Source organism: Emys orbicularis, chromosome 7 (assembly GCF_028017835.1).
Source record: "Emys orbicularis isolate rEmyOrb1 chromosome 7, rEmyOrb1.hap1, whole genome shotgun sequence".
Lineage (NCBI taxonomy): Eukaryota > Metazoa > Chordata > Testudines > Emydidae > Emys > Emys orbicularis.
Genome location: NC_088689.1, coordinates 120,590,237 through 120,616,846, shown reverse-complemented (window position 1 = coordinate 120,616,846; position 26,610 = coordinate 120,590,237). Strand labels below are relative to the sequence as shown.

Below are 26,610 nucleotides of genomic sequence, written 5' to 3'. Positions count from 1 at the left end.
TACTATTAATTAGTACTCTACGGTCCAAAAGATCTACAAGGTTCTCAGTTCTAGAACCCATGAAGTTCTAAAATAAGGGTTGTGGTTCTCTGCTTTGTAGAAAAAACATGCCTGAGGACATCGTTAGATTCTAGGAACTGGATCATCCCTGCCCCATGCCAAAACTCACACAGGGGAGCTCAGGGGACAGTAGTCCCCAGCCAGAGCACCCTGTATTGTTGTCAGGATTATTGGTTTTGCCCTTATCCAGAGAAAAGACTGTACACAAACCTGCATAATCTCCTATGCCACCCCCCCAGCTTCCTTGCAATGCAGCTCTATTGGAGTTGTTCTACTAAGGACTCTGGATTGGACTATACTGAAAAGATAATACAACCTGAGGTGTATTATCTTTTCCAGGAAATCTTGCTGGGGCTGGAGCGTGGACAGTGTATGTCATCACCAGCCATGCTCTGGCCCTCCCACTCTTCCTCGTGGGCTGTCAAATCTCCATCTCATGCTATGCATACTCTGGACTTGCAGGAAAAGTTGGTGGTGGGAGGAGGAAGGATGGTGCCACAGAGGCTGCTGATTCCCCCTTGCCCCTTTTTGTATGAGAAGAGGGAAAGCTATATGCACACGTCCCTGCATATGCTGATCTGGGGTAGAGCATGGGAGATGATCCAGGTCTATTCAGGATTTTACCTAATAGTAAATTACAGCAGATGTGCCAGCTCACATGCCTAGAATGACAGTTGACTGCAATATTTGGCTACTTTATTTACAACTTCATTTTTATGGGCATTTCCATTTCTTTCTAGGAATAATCACCATGGGTGCCTCAATTCTACAGAAGTGTTCACAGTAGACAAGTTTCTGTGTGTGCAGCTGGCTGGCTGGTTAAAATCTGCAGATCTGGGGGCTCAGATTCCCATGAATCCCAGGCCTCTCTGCTTCAATTTTAGGGCTTGTTCATAGGCCAGTTTACACCCCTGCTGATTCTGGGACCCAGTCCAGGGAAGCATGGGGAAGATTGTACAGATTTTACCACCACACTTGCAGAGTTGTGGTGTTTGTCCTCTGTGGGTTTTTGTGTAGGGAAATATATGGACCATTATAAGAATACATATTGAAAAGACATTTCTAAAACTGCTTTTAGAAGTCCATCACACTTCTTCAGTATCTGTATTCAGTGCATGGGTCTGTTTTCTCCCTTAGCAGAGGCTGTCATTTCACTTAAACTTCCCAACAAAAGTCCTATTTGATGATGTTCAATCTAATGTCCTGATTTTGCAAATTACTACGTGTGCTTAATTTTAGGCATGTGAGTAGTCCCATTAACTTTAATACATTGTTGTGGGGGGGGTTGGGAGGCCCCCAGTCAGAGTGTGGAAGGTGTGTGCGTGTGTGTGTGGGGGGGAGGGGGGGGGGTTGGGAAGCCCCCCAACCTGAGTGTGGCAGGTGAGGGAGGAGGTTTGGGAAGCCCCACCATCTGAGTGTGGCAGGTGAGGGAGGTGGGTTGGGAAGCCCCCCAATCTGAGTGTGGCAGGTGAGGGAGGCGGGATGGGAAGCCCCCGAATCTGAGTGTGGCAGGTGGGGTTGGGAAACCCCCCAATCTGAGTGTGGTGGGGGGGCGGGTTGGGAAGCCCCCCAATCTGAATGTGGAGGGTGTGTGCGTGTGGGGGAGGGTTGGGAAACCCCCCAATCTGAGTGTGGCAGGTGAGGGAGGCGGGTTGGGAAGCCCCCCAGTCAGAGTGTGGAAGATGTGTGTGGGGGGGTTGGGAAGCCCCCCAATCTGAATGTGGAAGGTGTGTGTGGGTTGGGTAGCCCCCAGTCAGAGTGTGGCAGGTGGCGGGGTGGGCTGGGTTGGGAAGCCCCCCAATCTGAGTGTAGCAGGTGGGGGGGCGGGTTGGGAAGCCCCCCAGTCAGAGTGTGGAAGGTGTATGTGTGGGGGGGTTGGGAAGCCCCCCAATCTGAGTGTGGCAGGTGGGGGGGCAGGGCCCCCTATCCCAGGCCTGGCCACAGCCGCCGACCCCGCCTAGCGCAACCCCCTCGCCCCCCCACTCCCGCCAGTCTGTCTCTCAGACAGGCAGGCGGTAGCAGCCTGGGCCCCGCCCCCCCGCGCGCTCCCGCCCCCGGTGGGAGGGGGCGAGCCGTCGGGGGCGCGCACGGTGACGGCCCGGGCGCCATGTTGGAGGCTTGCTAAGCCCGCCGCGGTGTGTGTTTGTGCCGCTGCCGGTGCCTGTTTCCTGTGCGGGGCGGGGGGCAGGAGGCGGGAGCAGCGCAGAGAGGGGGCAGCGGCGGACCATGGACGTCGAGAGGCTGCAGGAGGCGCTGAAAGGTGGTGGCCGGGCTGGGGGGGGAGGGGGTCCCCACGCGGGAAGGGAGCGAGCTCTCCTCACCGGGGGCGGCAGGACCCCCTGCGGGTGGGTCCCTGCGCTGAGGGAGGCCATGGCCCCCTTGGGGCAGGCGGTGGAGAGGAAAGCCCCCTCTCTCCCCGCCCACGGGAGGCAGAGCCCTCTGGGACATGGGGGAGGGGAGATGCCCTTTCCCCCTCCCAGGAGGTGTCCTGGGCTTCAGGGGGGCTGCTGGGGGGTAGGGCCCTCCTGCTTTTCCTCCCCCTCCTCCCGCTGATTCTCCCCTTGTCCTGCCGGAGCCGAGTGCCCCCGCTCCTCCCGTGTGCCCGCCCCCCCTCTCACCCCTGCCCTTTCTCTCCCCAGCCCCGTTCGTGCTAGCCTCGTCCTGCCTCCCTGGACGCAGCCGGAGTCCATCAGCCTCTCTCTCGTGGCTGTAGCCGCTCCAGAGAAGTTGCAAATCAACTTCGAGTGACTTACTGCCATTCAGATGTAGACGGTTCCCTCCTCAGAAGCAGTAAGAGGCTCGCAGGGCCCTAAGGCTGCGGCTCGAGTGGGGTGGAAGGGGGTGGCTCTGCTTTCCAGCACACTGGGACTTGGAAAAGCTGCTTGTGGGAGCTGCATTTACAGACCAAGTCCATTAATGTTGATTGGGATTTTCTCCTCCCCCACCCCTTCTTACCTGCAGATTTTGAGAAGAGGGGGAAGAAGGAAGTGTGTCCAGTACTAGATCAGTTTCTTTGTCATGTTGCCAAGACTGGAGAGACAATGTAAGTCTGATCCCTTCCCCACTCCCCCCTCCTCTTCCCCAGTTGAGGTTTTATACGAACTCTCTCAATTTTGGGCCCAGAGATAGATTGAATAATGCCCAAGGTTTGTTTGCATATAGGTTGATTTGGTGAGCTAAATATATTCTCCTTCGTTCTAGTTGCAGTTCTTGATGGCTGAAGACCTCTTGAGTTCAGTTTATTTCCTTTCACACTTAGAGTTGGTACACATTAGTCTGATGTTGATTGAGAAGTTTCTCCTTATGTTCAGGGTCAGCTGTCAGGTTTCATTGATCCTATTAAATACAATGAGCCTGTTGCTTTTTCTGCATTTTATATAATACTCATATCAGTTTTCATAGCCTGAAAGAGGAAAAGTTTAATGTGTATTGTGATCTCTCTTTTGAATGTGATATCTGATAGCATGGTTCACAGAAGTGAATGACATAATTTAGATTAATTTTTGCAGGCTGTGTGTAGCATACTCACAGGCTCTCTTACATTCAGTTGCTGCTTTTTATGTGGATGGGGGAAATAATTTAGGTGCTCTTTGCACAAGAGGCATATGGGAGCTAACTTGTTACTCTGCATTTCATTAGGTTCTCATTTCCCAGTCTGCACACAACTACTCCCATTTCACTTTCCCCAGACTTTCTTTCATAGATCATCATTAACTGGGGTGGGGGCCATTTGGATTTTTCTTGGAAGGGGTATTGTAGTTATAAAGGAGCTGGAATATCTCTCTCCTTGTCAGGGATAATCTCTGGTGCTGCAGTGGGTGACTTCCTTGTTGTCTCACTATTTGGCAGGAAGGAGAAAGGCTTCCCTGGGTGCATTGCTGGTGAGTTGCTCTCTTTCTGGCTCCCAGGCTGCCTCCTTGTTTTTGAGGCCTAGTACAGCCAGAGTACAGGCTTGAGAAAGGAATATATGTCTATAACAGTGTTTTATTAGGAATCACTGATTCACAGAGTCTTTGTTCTAATTTATAATGTGTCTAAGTTGCAAGAGATCTGTTTTTAATGTAGTGTGCTATTCCTGCTTGAATTTGTGGCCTTGAAGGGAAAACTGAAGTTCTGAAATGTACTTTGCTCTTTGAATCAAAGGCTTCAGTTTAGCAGAAAAAGGCACAGCTGTAATACAGATATTTTTGCTTAATGAGTCTTTATGCTGTCTTAATTTAGGAGAAATTCTATTTTTATAAAGTGTAAAATTACTCTTTAGATATGCTAATTGCTTACATTTGTCTGAACTTTTCTTAGAGGCTTTTGTTTTCTTGTCTATCTACTTTCTGTTTTGGAAACTATAAAATATTTTTAAAATTGATTGCAGGGGAAATATTTAAGAAATCACTGGTGATAGAGCCAGGTGATACAATGTAATTGTTTCTGTACTGTTAACTTTTGCTTGCTTTTTGTTTGGGAAATATGTGGATTAACTTTGTACTCAGTTACACAAACAAAGGCCTTGATCCTGCAATGGGCTCTATGTTGTTTTGAGATACAAATATTTTTCACACTTTATACAAATGATGGCCCGGTACATTCTCAGTAGTTTCTTTCTCTTTTGTTATCCCTCTGTATTTTTCTAAATACTCAGATATTCCAGTTGCTCTAGGCTGTTTGTTAATAGTTTCACATTTGTTAGTAACAGTTCAACAAGTCTCCAATGTTCTCCTTTGTACACAAACAAGGCAATATATGGAACTACATGTACGCAGGCTTCACCGTACATTTAATTCTGCTCCCATTAGACCTCAAGATCTGCATTATTTCTTTGTCTAATATTTTGCAAAATTTATTTACCCATTGCATATTGAAATATTCAGAGGCAATGTTTGTCAAAATGAAACTAGTTCTAAGGATTGCTAAACCTCAGTATCAGGAACACAATTATTTAAATAATTAGGGCCCTCTTTTTAGGGTGGGTCCTCTGTTGGAGATTCTGCATATTGGCAAAATTTCTTTTACCAGTGCTATGTGGAGTTGTGCATATTCCTGATGACACATAAGCTAGTGAACAAAAAGGATTTGTGTTAGTGGGGAAGGAGGTAAATGAGATAATATAACATGAGGCTATTTTGCTTTCTGTCTTGTCTCAGTTTATTGTTATGCCTCTGGTTTTCAGGTAGAAGCGTTGGGGCTTTCATAAGGTTTCTTTCCAAACTTTATATATAAACTTTATAAAATAAGGTTTAAAGAATAGGGTTTTTCCTTCTGTGGCAACTGTACTTTCTGGTAGGTAAACAGTTATTAAATTTAATTAGTATGGCTTTGAAAATTAAAATGAAATATGTCAAGAAAAAATGGTCTTGAGGTTCTCATAGGAGCATGGATGTGCTATAGATTGCACATTTAATAGCCTATGTCTTAATCCTGCAAACACTAACTTATATGAATTGTTCCATCTGACTCAGTGGGACTTATTCACCTGAGTAAAATTACTTGGTGTGTGTAGGATTGGGCTAGTATATAAAAATCTTATAGGTACATTGTGAAGCCTGGGTATAAATGTGCAAATGCTAAACTTGGTTTGCAGCATCTTGTAGTAAAAGCCTGATCCTGCACCAGCTCAAGCATGTGCATAACTTTACTTATTGGAGTCTATGAGGCTATTACTGTGAGCAAAGTTAAGTATATACTTAAGTGTTTGAAAGATTGTGGCCTGAATTTTTAACCAAGCATTATTGAGCTATACAAAATAATGTTGGTGTCTTATAATTTGAGATGTATACTGAACAAGAATTATGCCCAACCCCCACTGTCTGAGAACTGGTGGTTGCAAGTTGTTTCTTAGTACCATCTTATTTGTAATGTGCATGTGAAGCATCTTTCAGCTAACAGTTTTCAGCAGAAAGCAACTCTGCTGCCTAAAAACCCTACCTGGAGATCTGTGAAGTTGCACAATTATTTTCTGCCACTCTGTAGGCCTTAAACTACATCACTCAGTAGTTATAAAGAAAAACAATCCAGTTGTATCACTTGTGGAGCTGCACAAACCCTAATGTAATGTAGAAAAACACTATTTTTCAGGAAGTCTCTCTAGGTGACTGGAGAACTAGTATTTATGACATTTCCAATATCGCGGAAGTAAAATCTGATAAATTGAGCAATTTTTGTTGACAACTACTTAAAACTAGGTGTGTGTGGGGAGGGGGTTGTTTAGTATTGCCACTTAATTCAAATGCCTAACAGTTGAAAGAAAGAGTCTCTGAATTAAGGATTAAATTATCTGCCCCTTCAATTAATGGCAGAAGAGCTTCAAATCCATTTATTTGGGTCCTTTGAGGAAATGTGAAAACAGGGAAAGAAGATTGGACATTCCTGGTAATTCTAAGGTAGAAAAAACAAGGAGAGTTTTAAAAAAGTTTCGGGATGTCTTCATACACCCCAAAAAGCATAGATTATCTTTTCCCTCCCTTCTGTCTTAGGCCTCTCCTCTCCGCTCCCAATTCAGGTAACCTTTAATTTTGCAGTCTTAACTATAGCTTTTCCTATTATAAAAGATATAATGCAGATGTTTTATTAGTTACCTATTTGTTTCTAGCATCCTTAAGATCCTACCAAAACCTGGAGAAATCTGGGCTCAGGGCAGGAGTGATTAATTGTAAAATAGGTTTAGGCCTTTTCTCTGCTTGGGAACAGCTATGATTCATGACCTGTGACCAGGAATTGGTGGGGTTGCACTAGTGCTTACTGTAAGTGCCTCGGAGTACATTACTCTGTGTTTATCTAGTTTTGGTTTTTAACTTTTTTACTTTAGGCTGTGGACTGCATAGTTGGTTCTTTTCTGTAGTCAGGTTTTCCCTCCTAGATGTTCTTGTCTTCTAAGTTTTCCCAACTTCTATCTAACTGAATACATAGGAAGCTACCAAAAGTCAACCTTTCAGTTTCTCAGGTCGGCCTGCATTTGAAAAATACCTTGGAGTGAGTTTAGCATGTAGTGGTCTCTAAATGTCCAGCATATGTTCTGTGCATCTGTATTCTCCCTAAGGCAATACAGAAAGGGGCACATTTTTAACCTCATTAGTATTTTGGTCCATTTTAATATCTTTTTTTACTCTTGCTGGTGGAAAGTGTTTAGTTTTTAATTGAACTCTTTTAAAACTTCCTTTGTGAACTCTGATCAGTTCTGTGTGTGTTTTTTTTTTTTTTTTTTTTTTTTAGTTGAACCAGAGCTTAAAAAGGGGTTGCCAGTTAACTATGGACAGAAGTTCCTCTAATTTTCATTCTGGCATTTCAGCTATATATTTTGGCATTTTGTATGCTAAATTCCTTTCTTGTGTTTCAGTGTATGTAAATTTTTGTAGCAACATATACTCTAACTTCAAAGGTTCCCCCGCTATAATTTAAACCTTATTTTTATGAACAATGTTCTTGTTTTTATTTTACTTTAAATTTGCTTTGCTTTATACATGGGTACGCTAGTGTAGAGCTTTCAGTAGTAAGTATAGATAAGATCACATTTATCATCTGACTTTCACTTGTAACTTTTTGAAAAGCTCCAGGGGGGGAGGGATAGCTCAGTGGTTTGAGCATTGGCCCATTAAACCCAGGGTTGTGAGTTCAATCCTTGAGGGTGCCACTTAGGGATCTGGGGCAAAATCAGTACTTGGTCCTGCTAGTGAAGGCAGGGGGCTGGACTCGATGACCTTTCGGGGTCCCTTTCAGTTCTATGAGATAGGTATATCTCCATATTTTATACTAAAAGTTAGAAGTTTGGTCTCAGAATAAAGTTGGATTTCTTTTGGTAGAAAAAATAAGAGGCAAATTCATTCAACTGTTTGAGTTACCGGAGAGAGATTATTTTTTCTATTATCTTGATTTTTTTACTTCAGCTGACTAAAAAGGCAAACTTTTAAACTTCAGCCAGAGGACATTGGTAGTTCTCAGTGAAGAGTGCATGTTTTTGCCTAGTCAAGTTTCTAATTAACTACCACTTAAAAATTCTGTGCCAAGTGCAATATAACACTTTCAAATAAATACGGTGCATGTGACTGTTAATGTGCACACTCTAAAAATGAAGTTAAAGTGGTCAGTCTTTCTTGATTTTCTTCGGGGATCATCCATCCTTGATCCCATACCAAAATGGGCTTATTTCTGAATGTTTGACCATCCAATAAGAACATAAGAATGGTCCTACTGGGTGAGACCAAAGGTCCATCAAGCCCAGTATCCTGTCTTCCAACAGTGGCCAGTGCCTAGTGCCCTATAGGGAATGAACAGAACAGGTAATCATCAAGTGATCTATCCCCTGTCGCTCATTCCCAGCTTCTGGCAAACAGAGGCTAGGGACACTATTCCTGCCCATCCTGGCTAATAGGCACTGATGGACCTATCCTCCTAGACTTTATCTAGTTCTTCTTTGAACCCTGTTATGGTCTTGGCCTTCACAACATCCTCTGGCAAGGAGTTACACAGGTTGACTGCATTGTGTGAAGAAATACTTCCTTTTATTTGTTTTAAACCTGTTGCCTATTAATTTCATTTGGTGACCCCTAGTTCTTCTACTATGAGAAGTAGTAAACAATACTTCCTTATCTACTTTTTTTACACCAGTCATGATTTTATAGACCTCAATCATATCTCCCCTTAGCTGTCTCTTTTCCAAGCTGAAAAGTCCCAGTTTTATCAATCTCTCCTCATACGGAAGCCAAGCCGATCCATACCCCTAATAATTTTTGTTGCCCTTTTCTGAACCTTTTCTAATTCCAATATATATATTTTGAAATGGGGCGACCACATCTGCACACAGTATTCAAGATGTGGGCGTATCATGGATTTATATAGAGGCAACATGATATTTTCTGTCCTATTATCTATCCCTTTCTTAATTATTCCCAGCATTCTGTTCGCTTTTTTGACTGCTGCTGCACATTGAATGGATGTTTTCAGAGAACTATCTACAATGACCCCAAGATCTTTCTTGAGTGGTGTCAAGGCTGCTTCCCCACTTTGAACTTTAGGGTACAAATGTGGGGGCCTGCATGAAAACTTCTAAGCTTAGCTACCAGCTTAGATCTGGTCCGCTGCCACCACTCCCAAAGCTAATTCCCTTCCCTGGGTAGCCTTGAGAGACTCTTCACCAATTCCCTGGTGAATACAGATCCAAACGCCTTGGATCTTAAAACAAGGAGAAATTAACCATCCCCCCTCCTTCCTCCCACCAACTCCTGGTGGATCAAGATCCAACCCCCTTGGATCTAAAAACAAGGAAAATCAATCAGGTTCTTAAAAAGAAGGCTTTTAATTAAAGAAAAAGGTAAAAATCATCTCTGTAAAATCAGGATGGAAAATAACTTTACAGGGTAATCAAACTTAAAGAGCTCAGAGGACCCCCCTCTAGCCTTAGGTTCAAAGTTACAGCAAACAGAGATAAACACTCTAGCAAAAGGTACATTTACAAGTTGAGAAAACAAAGGTAAACTAACACGCCTTGCCTGGCTGTTTACTTACAAGTTTGAAATATGAGAGACTTGTTCAGAAAGATGTGGAGAGCCTGGATTGATGTCTGGTCCCTCTTAGTCCCAAGAGCGAACAACCCCCCAAAACAAAGAGCACAAACAAAAGCCTCCCCCTCCCCCCCAAGATTTGAAAGTATCTTGTCCCCTTATTGGTCCTTTGGGTCAGGTGTCAGCCAGGTTACCTGAGCTTCTGAACCCTTTACAGGTAAAAGGATTTTGGAGTCTCTGGCCAGGAGGGATTTTATAGTACTGTACACAGGAGAGCTGTTACCCTTCCCTTTATAGTTATGACAAGTGGTAACAGCTAATGTAGACCCCATCATTTGATATGTATAGTTGGGATTATGTTTTCCAATGTGCATTACTTTGCATTTATCAACATGAAATTTCATCTGCCATTTTGTTGCCCTGTCACCCAGTTTTGAGAGATCCTTCTGTAGCTCTTCGCAGTCTGTCTGGGTCTTAACTATCTTGAATAGTTTTGTATCATCTGCAAATTTTGCCACCTCGCTGTTTACCCCTTTTTCCCGGTCATTTATGAATATGTTGAATAGGACCGGTCCCAGAACAGACCCCTGGGGAACACCACTAGTTACCTCTCTCTATTCTGAAAACTGACCATTTATACCTACCCTTTGTTTCCTATCTTTTAACCAGCTACCAATCCATGAGAGCACCTTCCCTCTTATCCCGTGGCATCTTACTTTGTGTAAGAGCTTTTGGTGAGGGACCTTGTCAAAGACTATCTGAAAATCTAAGTACACACTATCCACTGGATCCCCTTGGTCCACATGCTTGTTGACCCCCTCAAAGAATTCTAGTAGATTGGTGAGGCATGATTTCCCTTTACTAAAACCATGTTGACGCTTCCTCAACAAATTATGTTCATCTATATGTCTGACAATATTGTTCTTTATTATAGTTTCAACCAGTTTTCCCGGTACTGAAGTCAGGCTTAAACGCCTGTAATTGCCGGGGTCACCTCTGGAGCCCTTTTTAAAAATTGGCGTTGTTAGTCATCCTCCACTCAATTCAGTTTGTGAAGTTCTGGGATTAGTACCCCAAAGTAGGCTCCGGCCTACAGAGCACAGGAGGGTTGACTGAAGGAACTCTCCCATTCGTCTCTTCCCAGCTGGTAAATTGGCTCCCTGGCTGCTATGGAGTTATTGATGCAATGCTTATGCTTCAAGGATTATCTGTGTAGTAATAGTGCAATTTCAGTGCTGTACCCTTTGGAGGCATCATTACGGTGTATACAAACTACTGGTGTCTCCCAGAAATGTGAACTAGTGTGGGTCTTTTTTGTTTTGTGATTTTTGGGAGTGAAGGGAAAGAGACATCCGGTAGCTCACATTGTGGAATTTGGGTGTTAAGCACTTCTGAATCTGTCCCACAGAAATTAAATGTCAAAGATACATTAATGCAGAATTAACATTTTGAGAAAAGAAATGGAGACTCCAAGTTCCTCATAATAATGCTAACATGCCACATTGAATGTATTGTGTATCAGCCTTGCTAAAGTGTCAAGAAAATTTTCCAGCCTAGGCAATAATGTACACAATAACAGTAACATCAATATGTGTGCAAGCATATGCTGTCACATACAACTCTCTCCAATGCCACTGTATGTACTTTCTGTTATGTGAATACCAGGTCTTATAAGCTCACTTCACACCATTGCTGTTCTTCTTACAAACATAAAGCTGTTCCTCTCTCAGGCTTTGTCTACACTAGCACTTTCGTTGGTAAAATGTTTGTCAATCAGGTGTGAAAAAAACAACCCCTTGACCAACGTAAGTTTCACCGACAAAAGTGCCAATGTGGACAGCGCTATGTCAACAGGAGATGCTGTCCCACCGACATAGTTACCATCGTTTGGGGATAGTTTGCTGGCATAGAGCAACTACGCGGGAGACCTTACACCTTCCTACAAGACCTATCGAGAGAGCTGCACTGTGGGATACCTGCCCTACAGCGCTGCTCTCATCTACGATGGAAGTGCTGCTAGTGTAAACACACTCTGACACCTTAGGCATTAAGTGAGTACACAAACCAGCGCTTTTCTTTCACTGGTTCCCTATCACCGGTGAAACTTACAGCGCCAAACCTCTGCAAGTGTAGACATACCCATAGCCTCACACAGACAACCCCCCCACCTTACCTTTGATTCACTCTATACACCAGCTAATTTAATCACACCCTGACCCAGGCCTATTCAGTTTCCCCTTCTATTCATTCATTAACCTTGCTTCATTAGTTCTGTTCCCTCTCTCCACTAATTCGGTTTCTTTTTCCCCTCAGTATCTTCATTGGTTCTTTTCTTATACTCTGGACTTATCTACACTTGAAATGTTACAGGGGCACAGCTGCTGTAAGCACTTCAGTGTAGACACTACCTATGCTGATGGGAGGGGTTCTGCCATTGGCATAGGTAGTCCACCTCCCTGAGAGGCAGTAGCTAAGTGGACAGTGCTAGGATGACAGAAGAACTATCTATACTAGGTGTTAGGTTAGCTTAACTAGGTTGCTCAAGGCTGTGGATTTTTCGTACTCCTGAGGCCTTGGCTACACTGGTGCTGTACAGCGCTGCAACTTGCTGCGCTCAGGGGTGTGAAAACGCCCTCCCCCTCCCCCCCGAGCGCAGCAAGTACAGCACTGTAAAGCGCCAGTGTAATCAGAGCCTGCAGTACTGCAAGCTATTCCCAGCGCTGCTGCGTATGTACTCCACCTCTCCGAGGGGAAGTCCCGAGTGTAGCCAAGGCCTGAGTGACGTAGCTGGGTTGACCTAACATTTTAGTATGGACCTGGCCTCTGTCTCTCAATATTGGCTCTTCAAAGATGCAGCAGCTGCTTTAGTACCTCCTTTGTCCTCCCCAGTTGGGACTTAAATTTAACTTCCCATAGGGGCTTCGCTTCTGGCTACTTCTCTTGGAGTGCTACTCTCCCAGATCCTTTGTTCAGGCTGGGAGTTCTGTCCCATCCTAAATCATGCTTACAGAGAGCACAACTGTTGTTTATCTTGCTCCTAGTTAAAGAGGGATAAGCCAGCTCTCTTCTCTCTTCCCCTCTGTAGACCTTGGGAAGGGATTGCTGAACAAGGCAAGCCTCGAGAGAAGACTGCAGGGTGGTAGTGCAGGACTGTTCTGGTCTAGACCTCAGATAGTAGATGTTAGGGAAGGGAACAGACCTTGCCCAGGTAATTGAGTCTCGAACAAAGAGGATTCAGCAGAGGGTATTGCAGCATCTCCTCAACTTGGTCTTATGCTCCCTCAGTTCAGCAGGAGTGGCATTCCCACCACAGACCTGCCATTGTAACAACAGCACTGGAAAAGTGATTAAAACAAAAAAGTATCTTACAGTCTGCATAAGTTGATTGGTGATGCTTGCTTGGAACAACTTACTGTTTGCATTTCGTGAACAGGTAAATGGGATTTTGCAAAGCCATTGTGTGTACATATCAGTGTATTCAATTTAGCAATTAATAACCAAAAATGTTAAATTTCTGTAATCAGTCAGCCTTCATTAGCATTTTAAAGGGAGAAGAATAAAGGATAGCTGAAGTAATGCATCCTACTTAGTAAAATTACCTAAAGATATACTCTTGTTTGAAAATGTCTGAACCCTAATTCAGATCTTGTTTACCTCCAGTGTGCACTACTGTTCTTCACTGAAGTAAGTGGAATTACACCAGTATAAACCTTGTGAGAGATCAGAATTTGGCTTTTGATATTCAAAGGCATTTTCTTAATACCATTATAAGTTGTCAGCTTCCTTAACACCTAGGCCTTGCCTTTCCTGGCAAATATGGAACCTGCAATTCACGACCAGTGGAGCAGCACTGATGATCACCAATTTTGCCAGTGTAGATGCAGCCAGAGTGTATTCCTAATTCCTTAGGCCTGGATCTAACGTGTCATACGCCCAAAAAGAAAGCAAGGACTTTATTTACACAAATAGTCAACAAACCAAAAGAAGGTCTTCTGAATTGTTGAGAAATTCCATGTTTTTCCCCTTTAGACTTTGTCTTCACTAGAGGGAAAAAAAGTGTTAATTTATTCGTTAACGTGAGGTAAAATCATAGTGCAGACTCAACTTGTGTTAATACTACACACCGCTAGCAGGTCCAGGTAAACCCTAGACAGCCCATAGTCCACATATTTCGTCCTTCTAAGTTGTGTTAAAACTACAAACTGCCTTGTCTTCACTAAGATTTTTACCTTGTGTGTGTCAGCTCGTGTTAGCTAACATAGTAAGAAATACTTTTTTATGACTCAAGTAGAACACCCCAATAAATACATAATCACGAGTGTTACATTCAGTGCTATAGATTTCTTTATGCTCCTACAGCTATCATTAGCTCACAACTTTTATTGTTAAGCCTGTAGAATTTAAGGGTTTGTTTGCATGCTGAAAACATTTAAGAATGTAATTTTCATTGATGCACAGGGGATCTTCATACATAAATCCTATTATCATTGTTGGGAATTTCCCATGTTAATCCTCAGTACATTGATGTTGCTATTTTCACTGTCTCCAAACCAGAAGCATTGAAATGCTTTGGTATATCAAAATAGCAAGTGTGCAGGAGAAATCCAGGGAGACTAAATAATTCTTAAAGTTGAGAAATTTCAAATATTTGAATCTAGGTTTAAAAACAATATAAGATCTATTATAGACTGATAGTGACACTCTCTTCTCACCCTAAATTGCTAACTAGTTATCTCTACCTAGTACAGCAATACACTAGCTTTCAGATAGTAATTTTCTCTCCTGGTTCCTTAGCTCATTCACTAGCTTTGATGCAGCATAGGGATGACATATAAGTATCAGGAGTGAAATTCTGGCTCCACTGAAATAATGGGAGTTTTGCCATTGCCTATAATGGCAACAGGATTTCATCCTAGATATTCAGAGGCGATCGGAAAAATGTCTTCCATTTCCGCCCCATCACCAAACACTTCTGATTGTGTGCACAGTGATCCTTATCTTTTACCCAAAAAAATAAATAAATAAATAAAATAAGAAAAACGTGGGTGTTAAGGCATTTCCAAAAATAGTAAATGGTAATTATCTGTTTGGATACTGTTTGCATCAAGGCCAGGGAAGAATACTGCAAAATATGGCTCCTAAAGCCGGTGTTTAAATTGGATGCAAGTTTGCAAGAGTGTCTTATTTCTTTGCTTGATCCTGAATTTTTAGATAATCCTAGTGATAAATCTATTTCAGCTGTGCTTTCCCAACATTTGCTAACACTAGGAGAGTGGAATTGATCATTTCATGCTGCTACTGCCAGTACCTCTGGGGAAGTACTGTGTTCAGAAGCATATCTTTCTCCACTATGGGTGCTATACAAAGGGGTAGGAGGATGACAAACAGTGAAAGGAAGAGCTAAAAACTTTACTAGATTATTTTGCTTTGTTATTGTATTTAAAGGCCATAGTGTGTACTGAGCAAACCCACACACAGAAATAAAAGAAAATGGAAGATAAAATGCTCAGCATTCAGTTTGCTTCAAAGTCAGCAATAATAGTAACTTTGGGGAAAGCTATTAACGTAATGAACGCGCGCTCTCCTCCCCGCACCCCCCCCCCCCCCCATCAAAAAGTATACTGAATGAAGCCTTCACCTCTCTGACTTAGTTTTCAGCTTGTCCTCTGGTTTTGAATTTTCATTTTTTATGAACCTCTCAGACAATACAGCTTCTTTTTCTTTAGGTTAGCTGGAAATGGAATGCTTGATTGTACTTTCTTAGTAAAGCTGTGTTTCAAATTTTAGTTTTTTTACTCTTCACTGGGCTAGTGTTGGGGGGGGGGGGGGGAATAAAAATCCTCCTTTCCTATATCTGAAACAAAATTTTGTTTTGTTCTATGGTCTCAAGTTCACAAAATACAGTAGTAGGTGTCCATTGTTTCCCTTTTCGTTTTGCTTTTTCTGGTATTATGACTTTTTTTCAGAAGAGATGGAGTCCTCTTAACATTTAAAGTAACTTGGTAATGAACTCCTTAAATTCAGCAAAATCTAAAGATTGCCATCCACCAGGACTCCCCAGACTCTAATGCTACAAGAGCATGGCTAGTTCTCCAGAAGTTCAGCATCTCCCCAGGATAATGTGATTTTTTTTTTTTTTAAATTAGACCTTTAATCTGTGACACAATTCCAGAAAGACTGAGATAATTGCAGTACCTTCACTTCAGATTATTTGCTCTGATCTAAATCTTAATTCCCCCCCCCCCATTCAGATTCCTTTAGACATCATTCTGACTTTCCATTCCACATATATTACTGAAGTTTACAGTTTTATTCTACATTAAATGTCCCATCTACTGTGTGAAAACTGTGTTGATCTGTTTATTATACAGTAGTCTCTTACATGGTTAAAACAAGGTGTTAATCTTATAGTGTGGACAGATCTGAAATCTGCTTTAACAGAACTGCAGCAAAGAATACAGTTAAGACAAGTGCTGTAACACAGTTAAAACATGCTGCTGCACCTCAAGACCAAACCTTATAGTAGTGTCAGATACTACAGTGTTGTTACCATGTTTTCCAGTGTGCTGCCCCCCCCCCTTTTTTTTTTTAAGAGTACATAGGACTGGAGGGTGTTCAAATATGTCTTGGATAGTTATCTTCAGGAACACGCCAACGGGCAGATGTGTTTTTTGTTGAGGACAGCTGCAGTTAGTGTACACTATTTTATTTATGTATGTATGTATGTATGTATGTGTATATTTTGGCACAACTATCTCTGGTCTGCTGTCTGCCAGAGATCCCAGCATTAGGGTACCCTTCTGAAATCCTTTGGATTCTAGGATTTTCTGCCTTTCTAGTTTTTATGCTGCCTTTTCATGCTTCATTTTGTGCCAAGTTCTTTGTTTAAATACAGTGTAGGAGGTTTTTTGACATTTTTTGTTTTTTATTAAATAGTTTTTTGTTTTTCCTGGTCAAAAATGTGAAGTCTGATCGTTCCAGGAAGGATAATCCAAAAGCTAGTGAGATAATTGTAAAACTTACCTGGTGCCTGCAAAATGCATTCACTGGTAGGAAATGTAGGAAATGGCCTGATACTGAATGAGAACAGATGAAAGAAGCTTCCCCCTTTCCCAGTAGTCAGGGAGCTGGGGGAAGGGAGAAGGGCTCCCATGACAGATAGGGGAGAAGGCTAGGAAGAGGGGGAGAGATGCTTTTCCCACTTCCACAAGTGTAAGGCCTCCAAGTACGTGGGTGGTGGAGCAAAAAGGGGAGTCTTCCACTTCATTGTTCCTCCTACCTCTTTGGGAGTTTGGAAGGGAGAACAGTATGATTGGGCTCTTCTGTATACAGTGAAACTTTGGATTTTCTGTTTAATTGGCTAGGATAAGCTTTTGTATCAGTATGATCTTGCACAACTTGGTAATGTACTAAAAAGTGAGTGTATTTCATAAAGAACTTAATGTGCTTATAGTCCTTGCATTAAATCAAAACATAGCACCAGATTGCTGAATGAACTACTGTTTTCTTTACGTTCTTTGAAAGGCTTGTTAATAATGCATTGCTGTAATGAAGCCATGGTAACAAGAGGAATGAAAACTTTAGCAGACAATGTCAAGCTATGGGGGAAGGCAAGCAGTGTTCCTTAGGTTGGGAAAGTATTCCTCAAATAGAACTGGTATAACTTAAAGGAACTTTGACAAGGAAACTGTTGGCTAATTTGTGCAACTTCAAAGAAGCACTTCACCTTAACCCAACTCATCTTCATGCAGTGTAATGGCAACTTAGCTACCTTTGACTTCTCCCTTTCTTTCTTTCCTTTTTTATCCAGGTTCTCAGCAAATCTTGGTGCTTTTATATCATTTCTAAAATTCACTGTTTCCTCTCTATTTCCAGTTCCATGCTATCGTGGTCTTTCCTATGAAGTATTATAATCTCTTCCTCTGTCCTCGCTAACTTTCTTCTCTCTCTCAAATACATTCAACTTTCAGCAATTAAAACACATCTTCCTGTTCTGCTTTGACCATGTTATTGTTCCCAGCTCCTTATGTCTTTCCCCATAAGGGTCAAACTCCTTGCCTTCGTTGTACACAGTTCTGCCCTCATCTCATCCTTTTGTTTCCCATCTCACGTCTTTATCTCTGTCCACTCTTCTTCTTGCTCCTTATTCCTCACCCTCCGTCCTTTGTCCCTTTTTATTCTGTTCCTGCTTATAATGAATTTCCTGTCTCTGTGTGCAAGCCACCTCCTCTCCTTCTCAAATCCCACCTTTTACTTTGATTCACATTAGTGACTTTCCACTCTAGTGCTGCCCACTTCCGTATTTATTTACTTCAGTCTCTAGTTAAAAATTTCAACCTATGATCTACACTGGGGTGGGCAAAGTTTTTGGCCTGAGGGCCGCCTCTGGTTTCAGAAATTGTATGGAGGGCCGGTTAGGGGAGGCTGTGCCTCCCCAAATAGCCAGGCGTGGCCCAGCCCCCCCCCCCTCCCGGGGGACTCCTGCCCCATCCCCCCCACTCCCTGTCCCCTGACCACCACCCCATCCAACCCCTCCTCTCATTCCTGACTGGTCCCCCCCGGACCCCTGCCCCCATTCAACCCCCCGGTTCCCTGCCCTCTGACCGCCCCGACCCCTATCCACACCCCCGACCCCTGACCACCATCCTGAACTCCCCTGCCCTCTATCCAACCCCCCCGTCCCCTTAACGCACTGCCTGTAGCACCAGTGGCTGGTGGCGCTACAGCCGCCCCGCCTGGCCGGAGCCAGCCACACCACCACGCAGCTCAGAGCACTGGGTCAGGCCGGGCTCTGCAGCTGTGCTGCCCCAGGATCTTGCCACCCAGAGCATTGCGCTGGCGGCGGGGCAAGCTGAGGCTGTGGGGGAGGGGGCTAGCCTCCTGGGCCAAGCGCTCAGGGGCCGGGAAGGAGGGTCCTGCGGGCCGGATGTGGCCCGTGGGCTGTAGTTTGCCCACCTCTGATCTACACTCTATCCACTATAACTTTTTGTTTGTTTGTTTTAAATGTTTTTCCTTCCCCTTCATGTCTGTTTTCTTTGTGATCTGTGTCTGGTTGTTAGAGTGTAAGGTCAGAGACTGTGGTTTTTTTTTTTTTTTTATTTATTACTGCATGACACTTCCCAGAATCATAGTGCAATATACGTTTGGTTACTGTTGCTATGTAGCAGTAGTGATTAACAGTTGTTAAAACTAGAACATTGTGTCTTGTTTGATTTGCTGAGTGCAACATGAAATGGAAAGTCTTGGTTTAAGAAACCAAAGTGCACTATAACATTAAAGCAGTGGTTCTCAAACTTTAACAACCTGTGAACCCCTTTCACTAAAATGTCAAGTCTCATGAACCCCCTCCTAAAACTGAATATTTCCAGGGATTTTCTCCTCTACCTGCACATAAATTATAAAAGCAGTGATCTTGGAAATATAAAATTTGTTTTTATGACATGCTTATTACGCACTATTTATTATTCATTATTATTTATAATTACAGTATTTTATTACATTATGAAAATGGCAACACTCTTCCAAGATCTCACTTTCGTAGCTTGTATCACTTTGAATAAGCCTGTTATAAGACAAGTCTCCTATGTTTCATCAAGGAGTATCAGATGTGAAACAGCATGAAGGTATTTAAGAAGCCAACTCAGAGTTCCTCCTACACAAACATTCAGGTCTTGAGCAGTTCAGGCAAACAACACATGTTACAACAAAGCTTAAACTTGTTCTTCATAATAATTTTAAAAATACTAGCTGCCTATTTAATTTTAAAAACAGCAAAAAAAATCCACCTCCCTTTCCATTTCTTATAAGGAGTCTTGAAGTTTAAATCTCCTCAGTGTGATAGATAGGCTTGCTTTGCTCTGCTTAGCTCTTGGAATTCCAGGGGCTCCTGGCTGCTGGCCCCATGCTGCCCCGGGGTTCCTAGGGACAGCTCTGTCCGCCATTAGGGAATTTTTTCCCAAGAACCCCCTGTAACATTTCACTGCATTAAAGAATAGTTGTTTCCATGTTTGTTTATATTGCTGTACCATTTTAATACTTTAGTGTTTCAATCCTTGGGTTGCATTAGCCATTATTATTGACAGAAATGCTGCTTGTTACATACTTGCATCATATCTGGGGATTAACTTTTGTTCTTGCTATGCTGTCATTGGCATTAGATATATTGATAGAGGATGACCAAGCTATTCGAGCATTTTAGAAATGCGTAGAATTTGGGTATTTTTTTAAAAGTAATAATTCAGCCTATCAAAACTAGAACACTCTGGACAGCAACAAATATTTAAGGCCAGTTGATTTATTTTTTTTCACCCCGAGTATTGATTCTGAAAGTATTTGTACAGTATTTGTGGAATACTCATAGGAATGTGATTTAAAACATTCTATAGTTACACATGTAAATAAACTGCCATCCAGGGTTCTTGATAAGTTGCTAGTATAAATTCTCAAAAAGAACAAGGAGTACTTGTGGCACCTTAGAGACTAACAAATTTATTTGGGCATAAGCTTTCGTGGGTTAAAACCCACTTCATCGGATGCATGCAGTGAAAAATACAGGAAGATTATCTCTCTCTCTCTCACACACTCACACACACAACATGAAAAAATGGGTGTTGCCTTACCACATCACGCAATCCATTGTCTACAGCCAAGCTCTAAGATACAACCGCATTTGCTGCAATCCCTCAGACAGAGACAAACACCTACAGGATCTCTATCAAGCATTCTTAAAACTACAATACCCACCTGCTGAAGTGAAGAAACAGATTGACAGAGCCAGAAGAATACCCAGGAGTCACCTACTCCAGGACAGGCCCAACAAAGAAAGTAACAGAACGCCACTAGCCATCACTTTCAGCCCCCAACTACAACCTCTCCAGTGCATCATCAAGGATCTACAACCTATCTTGAAGGACGATCCCTCGCTCTCACAGATTTTGGGAGGCAGGCCAGTCCTCGCTTACAGACAGCCCCCCAACCTGAAGCAAATACTCACCAGCAACCACACAACAAAAACACTAACCCAGGAACCTATCCTTGCAACAAAGCCCATTGCCAACTCTGTCCACATATCTATTCAAGGGACACCATCATAGGACCTAATCACATCAGTCACACCATCAGAGGCTCGTTCACCTGCACATCTACCAATGTGATATATGCCATCATGTGCCAGCAATGCCCCTCTGCCATGTACATTGGCCAAACCGGACAGTCTCTATGCAAATGTAAAAATGGACACAAATCAGATGTCAAGAATTATGACATTCAAAAACCTGTCGGAGAACACTTCAACCTCCCTGGTCACTCAATTACAGACCTAAAAGTCGCAATTCTCCAACAAAAAAAACTTTGAAACCAGACTTCAACGAGAAACTGCAGTATTGGAATTAATTTGCAAACTGGACACCATTAAATTAGGCTTGAATAAAGACTGGGAGCGGATGGGTCATTACACAAAGTAAAAACTATTTTCCCCATGCTAATTTTTCCCCTACTGTTACTCACACCTTCTTGTCAACTGTTTTGAAATGAGTCTGATTATCACTACAAAAGTTTTTTTTTCTCCTGCTGATAATATCCCACCTTAATTGATTAGTCTTGTTATAGTTGGTATGGCAACACCCATTTTTTCATGTTCTCTGTGTATATATATCTTCCTACTGTATTTTCCTACTGTATTTTCCACTGCATGCATCCTATGAAGTGGATTTTAGCCCAAAAAAGCTTATGCCCAAATAAATGTGTTAGTCTCTAAGGTGCCACAAGTACTCCTGTTCTTTTTGCGGATACAGACTAACACGGTTACCACTCCGAAACCTATAAATTCTCAGTGTCAGGAAAAAACTTGTGGTACCTTATTTACCTGAACTTGCATTTGGGGAGAACTACTTCCTTACAGTGTGTAGATCCTGATCATATGTCAGTGGCAAGTTCTTGTAAGCAAATTCAGTGGGTGCATTGTCCTGAGAGTACTGTCCTCTCCATGCAGATTCCTCAGTTGTGTTTATTCACAGAACTCGATGTGCAGGGTTTCTTTCTAAATTATTCTTTATGTAAGAACTTCATACATAAAAGCATTTTCTGTTTTTATTTCCATTCAGCTGCTGGTTGGTGGAAGCTTTCTGTTCAAACTCTGCTGTTCCTCAAGGAGAAAAATTCTGTTGGTTCACAAACTCTTCCCCCCTCCTCCCCATATTGTAGCAAATAGTTATATTTAGAGGTCTTGTATTTTAGTTTGAAGAGGGTATTCTCAAGGTATTTTTGACACACTACAATGTTGCTTTACTACTTGAAACTGAAATCAGCTCATCCCCATTTTTTTCCCTTTGATTACTTTGCTGACTTCTTACAGGAATGCTTCAGGTGCTGAACTATTGGCATGCATTGATCTTTTCTAAACATGACAAATGAATGTTTGAGCTCTTGAAAAGTAATAAACTTCACAGACATATCAAACAGCCTGCCTTCTTTGATAGTCTCTTGTAAATAGATGGATTTTAAGGGTCTAACTTTCAAACTTTAGGTATGCAAATTGTATGTCTAACTTGTGCATGTAAATTCCACAGTTGAATTAATTTGATCTACAAATCAAGTGTATGTATGCAATTGACTCAGCTGGTTGATTGCATGTGAAAATTCTTCTATATTCAGTGTTGGTATCTAAGAAAACCAAATTCACACCCTCAAACTTGTAAGTTAGACCATGAAAGTGAAGTTTGTGCTTTAGCTGCACCTGCTGGTAAAGCTATTAAACAAGTTAGGCTTGAGTGAGGTGATAAAATGTTTTTAAAAAAGATTCAGCGAAGTTGTGTGTTCAGCAGTTCTTCTAAACAAGGAACTTATTTTGTTTGTAGCATTGCTATCTAGATAAATGGCTTCTCTTTCAATGCCCACATGAGAAACCACTGTTCCCAACAGTCTGGGAATGACAGGCTTTCTGCCTCTAATCCTATCTGTTGGTGACTTCTCTTGTCTTTTTTGTTACAGCTAGTTGCTATCCCCCTCTGCTGTCAAGAATGGGTTACTGCATTCATCAACAGCCCTACTCTGCCTCTGTGCCAGAATTTTTGGTTGCTTTTCCTCCTTCTCCCTTCAGCCTAACAGTTTTGGTAGTGAGATACTCCTAGGAAGATTTGAGGGAATCTGGGGATGTCTTGTCTATGGCTTTTATAGCGATTGATCTTTCTTTACACAGGGCTCCACTTCAAAGGGGCTTTCAGTTCTGTAAGCCTGCAGCAGCTCAGTGGAAAAGAATTTGTAGCTGCTGGAGGCTGTTTTTCCTGGGCCAAGACTTGGCATTTCTTGGTACATAAAATCATCTTTCTTCTGCAGCTTAATCTGAATATGGCACCTATGGAGAAAGAGTAGTGAACAGGTTAATCAGAGGGGAAATCTCTGGAAAAGAATAGACTCTGAATGGTGCAATTTGGAAGGGAAGAAGTCCAGTTAAATCTGGAGAAGATAAAGTTCGCTTTGATCCAAAAGATCAACTTCTCTCTCCATCTCAGCCAAGATTGCTAAACAGAAAAATCTTGATCCCGGTAAATGAAGTGAGAATTCTTGATGATTTTATGGACATGAAAATTAGTAGTATCATAAAAGACTGAATTTTCCTCCATTACCAAGCAGCTGTGAGCTGTATAATTTCATATTGAACATGCTTTCCACTATCTGCTCCTGTTTCATCGAAAATTCTGCAAGATCCTATAGACATTTAAAATGAGAACAGGGATTCTAAGAGCATAGCGTGTGATGTTATCATGTGTCTCGTCTGCTCTGTGGACTTAACAGAGTTGCTGATGGTCCTTATCAGTCTATTGCAGGAGTACTCTCCAAGGGTACCACTACCTGGAAAAATGGCTCCATAAAGTTCAAAATGGCAGCTCTTCAACAGGATTATCTAAATTCCAGCATTGTCTAGTGTTTAAATCATAGTATTAGCGATCAGGAAATTTAGGTTCTATTTCTAGTTGTACCAATGACCTGCGTGCCTCTTGGACCAATTACTTAGCTTTGCTTGTTCTTCAGTCTGTAAAATGGGAACACTACTTTCTGCTTGACAGGTATTTTGTCAAATGTTTTGAGATCTTGGATGGAAGATGCTGTTAAAACTGAAATCAGCATTATAGCCTGGAGCGGTGCAGTGTATTAAAGTAACTTAAAAATAAACTAAACCCAAGTAGACTTCAGATTCAACTTGTAGGGATAATTTCTGCTTTGTGCTTTGAAAATGTGATTCCCATATGCCCAGGTGGCACCAATATTTTCTGTGGTTTCAGGCATTTTAAAATGACACAGGACACTGTTTTCAACCCTCATGGCAGTAGACTTCCACTATAAACCTTCATACTAGACAGTACATATTAGACCACATGGATCTGATATATGTCTACAAATAATTGAGAACCAATGATATTGTGTGAAAGGATAAGTAGTAGTATTTAGGAAGAAATAATAAATTGAATGAAAATAATAAATTGAATGAAAATGAGTAAGAGGAAACTAACCTAGGTTGGAAGTAAGGGGAAAAATCTTAATGTATCTGTGAAATCTTTAGTGCAATATTGGAATCTACTTTCATGGGCTAATGTTGTATAAAGTGTAATCCAGCACTGGCATGGAAGTGATTTAGTGGGTCTCTTCTGACTGAGTTCTGAGACTTGCTCACTTATTATAAACATTTACTATTTATTCTGAAATCTTCTGTCTCCTTGAGTCTGTCATGGTTACAGTTTTTTGCAGAATCTGATGATGCTAGCATTGAGGGTTAAACTTTATTTTAAAAAAAAAAAAAAAGCTAAAAATATAATACATTTGCTTTAGTATTATGTAGCTAATTAGAGTGGTAAACACAATTATTCTGTTCAGTTTATCTATGCCTTGTCATTTTGGGATGTTCTGTTTTTCCCTTATTTCTGCCCTCATGTTTTTGGTATGGGTCTTTCTCAATCCCACCTTTTTTCTTGTCTAGTTAAGTTTCCATCCTCCCTTTTTTTGGGGGGGGGTGTGTGAGGGAGTGAGGGGTAAAGTGTCTTTTCAAGGTATGTCATTCACTTTTAAACCCAGTTTAGCCCCCCTGTTATATTTTAAATAAAAGAACCACACATTATTTCAAACTTTGAATGTTATTGCACCTCCATTTTTTGCCCCTAAGCATATATTTTAAAAAGACCAATGCCTCATATCTGAATCTCTTTGGGAGGGGAGCTTGAATTATATTCTCCCTTCTTCAAGCCCCCGCCCTCTTTAGTACTATATTTACTTTGTCTTAATTTCCCTTTTGTCCTTGAAGATTATGTGGAATCCTTTTTCCAGCTGAAGAAGGCTAAATATGGCTTCATCAACTATCCAGAATCCTATAAACCACACCAGTAGGAGTAGATTGAAGTGTATTAAGATAACATTATATTAATCAGTTTCACAATTCTACCTGCACTGCTGAGGGTGTGCTGTGTTGTGAAAAGGCCCCAAACTTTTATTTGCAGTGCAGGTTCTATGTAGTGATCAATGTAGAGAAGCTTATTCAGAACCTGCCCATGATATCTGTAGTAATTTTCTGACCCATCCTTTTCTAGTTTTTTGGCAAGCTCCAATACATGGAAATTATTCTCATTGGCATCAAATTTAGATTGAAGTTGTATGGTAAATTGCACTTCAAAAGATTCTCTATAAAAGTTGTTTAAAAGAATCGTGTAAGTTTGAAAACGACTTTCATAAACATGTTTTACATCTGAATCTTTAAGCACCGACAACTGTGGGAGACAGATGAGTTAAGGCACCAAAAAAGTGTCTGATTTGTTGTAAAGTTCTCCTTTCACAAATTAATATGGAAGCATGTAACTTAAGCCTATTCTAAAGAGACACTTAAGACCAGTAACTATATAAGAGAATAGTTATAGTATGCACATCTTCTAGGTTAGCACAATTCTAGTCTTTTAGCCATAGTCCTATCTTACCGTCAATACCTTGTCAGATTTTGTAGACTGGAGGAGGGCTGAATAGTTAGTATCTTGTGTTAGGCAAAAAGGTGAAGGCAAAAATACTGTTCACACCAAGGTGGCCATTTGGAAGTAAAAGATTAATATATCCCAGCTCAACACAAATAGAAAAACATTTACTCCCTTATTATATAGGGCCTTGCTCCATTTTAAATTGAAGTCTATAAGACTCATATAAATTCTTAATTTGAATAAAGGAAATTGTGTGCCGTTTCTAGAAGCTAGGTTGTCTAGGTTGGTTTGAATGTATATTAATTCTTTAAACTCTAAATATTCCTCAGAAGTGGTTTCTTACACAGGTGCTAGAATGATTCTTCTGTTTTAATTTTCCACATGAATTACATTATAATTATTGTAGATGGCTATATGAATTAAATATGGACAAAAATAATCAGTGTTATGTTCCATATTATTTATTAGTGGTAAGAAGCACCTGGAAGAAAACAGAGCCCTTAATCTCCCCACTCCCTGCAAACCCTCCCACCTACCTCATTTCTTGAACGCTGTGGACAACACCACCATTCTGCCTTTCACTCTCGCTCTAGGGCCTCACATCCAGGCTATATCTAATATCTTGCCAATTCTTTCTGGACCACATCTATAAGATATGGCCTTTGTTACCTACTCGCACAGCTGAAACTCTCGTCTAGGCTCTCATCTCACACCTTGATTACTGCAATATCCTTCGCTCTGACAAATGAAACATTGCCCTGCTCATATCTATTCAGAATTCTACTGCAAAGATCATTTTCCTAGTCTCTTGCTTTGATGCTGTCACCCCCCTCTTTGAATCCCTCTACTGGCTGCAATCTTATTTAACATCAAACATAAGTTGATTGTATTCATGACCCTTCACCGTGAACTCCCGCCCTATCTATCATCTCGTTCACTGTCTGGCAGTTGATGCTCACCTCTGATCGAGCCATGATGCCAGCTTCCACTGCCCACTCGTTTAAAATTTCAAACAAGCATATGCATGCTTTCTCCTATGTTACCCAACACCCATGGGAGGTGCTTCCTGTAAACATCTGCAAAGCTATCTCATTATTAAGGTTACATTTTAG

General features: G+C 41.7%; 1 protein-coding gene across 1 annotated transcript in view; it reads left to right on the top strand.

Annotated features, from left to right (window-relative positions):
* The first annotated feature begins 2,257 nt into the window (after positions 1–2,257).
* Positions 2,258–26,610, top strand: part of PPP4R2 (protein phosphatase 4 regulatory subunit 2) — a 40,717-nt gene continuing 16,364 nt past the window's right edge. Inside the window, exons 1-2 of the mRNA XM_065407684.1 lie at positions 2,258–2,320; positions 3,022–3,103. Of these exons, the coding sequence (XP_065263756.1) occupies positions 2,287–2,320; positions 3,022–3,103 (116 nt within the window). The 5' untranslated portion in view covers positions 2,258–2,286. The remainder of the gene's footprint in view (positions 2,321–3,021; positions 3,104–26,610) is intronic.